This window comes from Rhinoraja longicauda, chromosome 25 (genome assembly GCF_053455715.1).
Source record: "Rhinoraja longicauda isolate Sanriku21f chromosome 25, sRhiLon1.1, whole genome shotgun sequence".
In the NCBI taxonomy this organism is placed as follows: domain Eukaryota; kingdom Metazoa; phylum Chordata; class Chondrichthyes; order Rajiformes; family Arhynchobatidae; genus Rhinoraja; species Rhinoraja longicauda.
Window position 1 is genome coordinate 31,729,721 of NC_135977.1, and position 7,243 is coordinate 31,736,963.

Sequence of the window (7,243 nt, forward strand, 5' to 3'; positions counted from 1 at the left end):
TTTGGGAATATCGGAAGAAGCAGAGAAGTGAGATGACTCTTGCACCCAAAATGGACCCTAGGTTAAAAGCTGCTTCCTGATTTGTAATCATTGTGCTCCTCTTAAATCATAGTCTATCCCTATACTGCATTATTATTTTACTGTCCTCAGCAATAATTCCAAATATATTAGTAAACTTATGTGTTAATTTTACCACTCCTGCCTTGCATTAAACAATTAGATTAGGCCGCCACCTCTACCCCTAGAGATCTGATGTACAATTTTGAGGTCAAGGTCACATTTGCTTTGATCTCAGTTTATGGAGGAATACCATGGTATTGATGAATTGTTTTGGTTGTAATAGCTGCGGCTGGATGAGGCTCAGGAAGCAGAGTGCCAAGCCCTGAAACATCAGCTTCAGCAGGAAATGGAACTACTCAATGCCTACCAGAGCAAAATTAAGATGCAAACTGAAGCACAGCATGAGCGAGAGCTTCAGAAACTGGAGCAACTGGTGTCATTGCGCCGAGCACGTCTTGAACAAAAGGTATGTTGACAATAAGCTTGCTTTGCATCTGTAATAGTGTGTGCTTTACCAACTTTAGAATCGGGTAGAATAATTTATCTTTATAAAAATAAAACTATAAACAAATTAATATTTAGCATTAAGCAAGATCAATTAGATTCTCAGTGGGCAGAAGCTTGCCAAAGATTTCTCCCCCACCCCGGTCGTACCAGCTTCAAAGACGTCTTGTTGAGTCCCATTGTCTATACCCGTTTTCATGTAGGCCACAATGACCTGTTTCCTTAATCATCGTTACTTTTTTGAATATCCTTCATTCATTTGTTCTAACATCTCTATACATCACCATCTATATCTGTCGTTTCCCTTTCTCCTACTCTCAGTCTGAAGAAGGGTCTCGAGCCGAAAAATCACCTATTCCGTTTCTCCAGAAGGAAGAGATGCTGTCTAACTTGCTGAGTTACTCCAGCTTTTTGTGTCTATCTTTGGTTTAAACCAGCATCTGCAGTTCCTTCCTGCACATAGATTTCAAGTGCTATGATTTACAAAGCTGTTTGAAAACCAAGTTAATATTCACCAAACTGGTACGTGGACGGCAGCCGCGTGGTTGATGTGTTGGGAAAAAAAGATTGAATTTGGATTCTGAAATTCACTGCTGTATTTCTCGTGTCAAGAAAAATGTACAGTATCAGTGTTTATAATAATTATCTGGGGTTTTTTTCATTTCAAGATTGAAGAGGAACTTGCTGCACTTCAGAAAGAGAGGACCGAGAGAATACGAAATTTATTGGAAAGACGAGAAAGAGAAATTGAAAACTTTGATATGGAAACCCTCAGACTTGGTTTTGGGAACCTGGTTACGCTGGACTATCCGAAGGAAGACTATAGATGAAAAACTATGCCATAATCTCGCCCAGACATCTTAATTGTGGGCTCACTTAGTGAGGGCAGACATCACCTCTGGACTAGTGCCTGTACAGTCCTTAAATTTCCTTATAATCAGGGCCCCATTGTTAATGTTAACAAGAACACTGACCATTTGTTGGTCACCTTTTAAAATGACACAGTATTGATATATGTGCAATCATACTTTTTGTGAAATTGGAAAGCAGGATGTACATTGCTTATCATGCATTACAAATAATTTGTAAATCTGTGCAGAAAGACAAATGTTATTATCTGCAGCCTTATCTTATTCGCTGCTAGCTTTCTTTTGGTATTTATTCATCAGGAAATTTTATTAAGATTGAATAATTTGATACAAAAAATTTGATGTACATGTTGATCATACAAAGTGCTTCTGGGAAATATATAAGAGTTTTAAAACATGCTGGCAAGGGTATCCTGACCCAGTGTTATAAATATATATATAAATAAATAAATCATTTTCTGCTGTGGCAGAAGATGTGCATACTGTATGTGAATCTTGGGACCCCAGTAGCACAATAGGGCCAAGGCACGATCACACATATTGTATAGATGGAAATCAAGAGAGCTTTTACTTATTTTCATAAAGTATTTTAATGTTCCTCAAATTAATTTTTTTATATTTTTTTGTTCAAAGTATGGAGGTAAATCTGGTTTTCAGTGGGATCTTCTAATGGAATTTTCCATCTAAATCATAAATACCAAATCATAGATGTTGCTTACTCATACTACAAGCTGTGTATTTTCTTACAAACAAACGAGTAAGATGCTTTACTATTGCATGCACCCCAATTTTTTTCAGGTAAAATAGCATGACTGTCAAGGCAAAAGCTTTTAATCATATTTGTAAATAAAAGTGCTCACCACAATCTCTTGTGTTTTTTTAGCCAGATGCACTAAAATCTGCCGCCATTTTTCTTTTCAGCTTCAATTATTGTGGAAATGTTGAATGGGAATCCTTTGTGGCCTAGTTATGACTATCATCAAAGTGTTTGAATTATAATTAAGCGCATCAATGTTGCTGAGATTTGGGATAGTTTTACAGTGTTGTTTCTTGAAGGTTGTGCCCCTCCACATAATTTGGCCCAACCTAGATTAAGGAGACGGAAGCTTCCATTTTTGTATTATTGAAATACCAAGCACCCATGTTGACGTCGTTCTTGTTCTCTGGTCCCAGTGGGGTTAAATGATTGTTGTATGAGTATATGGATCCACAACTAGTTAAGACCTTGATACCTATGATTCATTCAGGGTCATCTTTTCTATTTTGTGCATCGTGGCTAAAATTGGAAAACATTTTAATGGCCTTTCCTGAAATAAATGTGTAACTTCTGTGGCTTTAATTGGTCTGAGCAGTCTCAATCTAGTTTCTATTGGATGCTGAGAATGTTTCAAAACTTGCAAGTTGAACTTAATTCTGAGTGTACAAAATTAAAATGAAATGATGAAGCCTTTTGGACTGCCTTGAACTTGTGCAATGCCAGGCTTGGTGCTCTTTCATCCTATTGACATGACATTTCCTAAACTTCAACACCATCATACTTTTTAAACCAACTGACATATATTGCTTCTTCCACTAATTACAGATACTACAGTTCTAACAATAAAAACACCCATTTAACCGTCACATACATTTAATCTGAAAGGAAGTTTAGGTTACCACCAATTATCAAATTGTAGTATATCACTTCAATGCTGTATTCGTCAATCTAATTGGTTCACTGGACCAGAAATCCATGACTTACGGACTTCTGCCATTAAAAGGAGAATTTAAGAATTTGCCCAGGTTTCAAATGATTATCATTAAACTAATTATTTATTTCCAAGAAAACAAATGACCAGCATTTACCAATCATTAACAACCTTAAAGTAAATATTAGTCTTCAAATAAGCCAATCGTGTCAAAACACTTGACTGCAGCTTTTATATGTCATTGGATGTTCCTTCTTTTAATAAACTTCTTTATTTCCCTCTCCCTGATTTCACTCCAGCCTCCCCTTGAATCCATCAATACTATTGCCCTATTACACTTTCGCCATTTCTTGTGGAAGCAGGAGCAGGTTCCACATTCACACTAGTCCTTGGGGAAAGAAATTCCTTCTGAATTCCCTATTGGATCTCTCATTGATGCCCCCCACATGATGCTTTCCCCCAAATGATGCTTTCCCCACATTCACCGTGTTCCCTCTATTAAAGTCATTCATCACTTTAATCACTTCTATTTCATCTGAAGCCCAGTTGACCGTATATACCTTTCCCCTTTTGTTGTCACAGTTGTATACCATTTCTGCACCCACACCATTACCTCTGCTATTTTTATGATATGGTGACTAGAACTGTTCCTTAAAAGTGTTTCAACCAAATTTTGATGGAGCTTTAATAATACTTACTGACTTGTCAATTAATTTCTAGTTTTAAACCCGTGTTTGGTTTGATTTGTTTTTATGGCCTTGCTAACCTGTGGTGCAACTTTATTTGCATTATTCCTTTTTTTTTTAGCTTCATTGGTTAAGATCGGCACTTGTTGTCTGCCCCTAATTGCCCTCAAAAGATTGTGGCGTGCCATCTTCATGAACTGCGAGAGTCCTTGCGTTGAAGGTGTTTGCACAATGCTATTGAGTAAGGATGTAGGATGTTGACCCAGTGACAATGAAGAAACAGTTGTCATTTTAAGGCTCAACCAGATGTGACACAGTCATGCAATGAACAATGTGCCCTTTGGTCCACTGTGTCCTTACCAGCCATGACATATGAATCCAATTTTCCAGCATATACTCTGCCTCCTATGCCATACTATCTAAATACTGCTTACACACAGTGAGAGTAGTTCCTACACACCCCCAAATGTAGACCAGGTTTTAACAACCCTCTGGGTGGAAAATGTTCACTTTGCCTCTAAATCTCCTATCCCTTAAACTTATGCCTTCTGGTTGCAGATGCCTCTGCTAATGGGGACAAACTTTTCATACTCTGCTTATCAATGTCCCTCATCATTTTGTAGGTTTGGAAAGCAACGTGTCAGGGTTGGTTTTTCCATGTATCATCTGCCATCGTCCTCGGTGGTAATATGTTGCTGGTTTAGTATATCCTTGTGCCACAGTCTAGACAACTGTAGTGCATTTTGTGGATCACGGAGCCACAGTCTTTTAAAGTTTTCATCAATGCCAAATCCAGATTGAGACCCGAGTGCCAATAGCACTGAATATTAAGGAGATTTGATTAGAACGTACTTATTGTTTGACCCTATTTTGTCACGATTGGTACTTGTCCAAGCAGCACAGCTGGTGGTGTTGCTGCCTCAGCATCAGTGACCCAGGTTCTCATCAGACCCTGACCTCGGCTGCTCTGTGTGGAGTTATGACCGTTTCTTCTGGGTGCTTCGCTTTCTTTCCACATGCCAACGACGTGTGAGTTTGCAGGTTGGGTGGCTCTGTAAAGTGTAGAGTGGATGAGAAAGTGGGAAAACAAAGAATTAGTGTGAGCGGGTGATCAATGGGTTGAAGGGCCTGTTTCCATGTTGCACCTTTAAACTACAAATTAAACATACTAACTCGTTTTTGTGTGTTGTTTAGGTCATGCTAAACACCTGTGGACTTCAATTGTTGAGGAATTGCAAATGGAATTGAGCTTTGTGTGTCAGTGATGGAACGAAAGTCATTGGTGAAGCTGTTGGAACTGGTTGGGCCCAGAAGAACTCTTATACCAATGCCCTGGGAATGGCATGATTGATCTCTAATAATCAAAACCAGTAACCTTGATATAAAGGGCACTCTTTTAGAAAGGAGGTGAGGAGGAACTTTAGTCTACGGGTAGTTAATCTGTGGAACACATTGCCACAGAGGGCTGTGGGGGCCAAGTCAGTGGATATTTTTAAGGCAGAGATAGACAAATTGGTGATTAGAACGGGTGTCAAGGGTTATGGGGAGAAGGCAGGAAAATGGGATTAGGAGGCAGAGATCAACCGTGATTGAATGGCGGAGGAGACTCCATGGACCGAATGGCCTAATTCTACTCCTATAACTTATGAATAGTGTGATTCCCATCATTGCAGTGACTGCCTATTTAGGTTGGTTTCTGGTTTCTGGTTTTGTACATTCTGGATTAAAGCCAGCACCAATAAATGCCGATTTATTTTCAAGTTTTGATGGTATGTGTTTTTTGAAGGCATCTTACAGATGCTGATATTGCCATGTCCCCGGTCATCCTTGATGGTAGAATTTTGGAAGATGCTGTTGGAGTAATGAATGGGTGACTGCATACAAATCCTACTTGACTCCACTGTGTTGGTGGCGGAAGGAATTAATGCTTGTGCTGATTGATGGTGTGCCAGTGAAGCAGGCTGCAGCATCCTGGATAGTTCTGAACACTTGAGAATTGTCAGAATGGTATGGGTCCAGGCAAGTGGGGAGTATTCCACCACAGTCTTGTCCTCCCTTGGAATGTTAGGGGATGAGCCAGTCATCACAATGTCCACAGCCTGTTCCTGTAGCCAAAGTATTTATGTGGCTGATCCAGTTTCTTGGCCATGCTGACTCTCAGAATATTGAATAGGGACTTGACAATAGTTATGTTATTGAACATGTAGGGTGTGTGGTTAGACATTCTCTTGTTGGAGGTGCCCCGGGCGGGGTACAAAGGCTGCACTATTGCCGAGTGAGGAGAGGGACGATGGTTTGCTGGCCAATATGAGGATCCAAGCCCGAGGCAATGGCTGGAGCCTTGGGCTCGACCGAACGTGGCCTGCATCGGCACAGAGCAGTGCTGGAGGACGCCCATGACTTTGCTTGGCCAAGCCAACCTCCTAATGTGACCATTATGACCAGCTGCGTTTAAAGCAACTTGGACTTTGAAAATGGTGCTAAAACCTGGCGACACTTGGATATTGTCTTGAACTACTATCTACCTCATTGGGGATCCTCAGACTATCTTTAATCAGACTTTACTGGACTTTATCTTGCACTAAACATTATTTCCTTTGTCATGTATCTGTACACTGTGGTCAGCTGGATTGTAATCGTGTATTGTCTTTCAGTTGACTGGTTGGCACGAGACAAGCTTTTCACTGTACCTCGGTACATGTGACAATAATCTAAACTAAACATTGTCTCGGTGGACTATTTCTATACACTTTGTACTTAATCGAAGATGATGCTTTTGTAAAATAATACTTTACTGAACTGTATGCAAAAAAAGAATTTCACTTTACCTTGATACATGTGATAATAAAGAACCATTGAGAGGGTCTTTGCCTGGTGCTTTTATGGTATGAATGTTACTTGCCACTTCTCATGCTGGTCGAGATGTTGCTGCCTTTGTTTAGCTGTGGGACACGCTATCAGACTCTGCAAACAGAGAGGAAAATCTGAACCAATATCACAGTGAATGACGGAGCAGAGGGACAGTTCTGAGACACACTGGGAAAGCCATTGCGGTTACAGAAGTCGATGTTGAGTTGAAAAGGGTGTAACATTGCAATGAAAGTTAAGGTGCTGATCCAGAAACATACCTGGACCTAGTTATGACAATGTAGGAGGCCACAGACAAACAGGCCAGAGTGGGATGAAGAATTAAAAGGAAAACTACCATGGAGCTCTGAGACTCCCCTGTGAACTGAATGCAGGACCTATGCGAAGTGAGGATCCTAATCTGGTTTGGTTTCTCCAAAATGAAGGAGATCCCATCATGCACACTTGATGGGAAGAAAAACATGAATCGCTTCAATGTCGTGGACTGGTGGGTAGTGGGTAAGGTAAAGGTTAGAGGTTGTAGAACAGATGTGGCATCTTCTGCACTTGCTTGGGAAAGTGCCGTAAA

At 40.2% G+C, this 7,243-nt stretch overlaps 1 protein-coding gene across 5 annotated transcripts in view; it reads left to right on the forward strand.

The window, feature by feature from the left end:
- Positions 1-6,665, forward strand: part of taok3a (TAO kinase 3a) — a 132,194-nt gene extending 125,529 nt beyond the window's left edge. For 4 of the 5 annotated variants that reach the window (XM_078421762.1, XM_078421764.1, XM_078421765.1 and 1 more), the window contains 2 exons: positions 344-526; positions 1,233-6,665. In XM_078421762.1, coding sequence (XP_078277888.1) covers positions 344-526; positions 1,233-1,394 — 345 coding nt within the window. In that variant the 3' untranslated portion in view covers positions 1,395-6,665. Of the gene's footprint in view, positions 1-343; positions 527-885; positions 1,087-1,232 lie in introns of all 5 variants that reach the window. The other variant, XR_013548908.1, reaches the window with a different exon arrangement.
- The last annotated feature ends 578 nt before the right edge of the window (positions 6,666-7,243 follow it).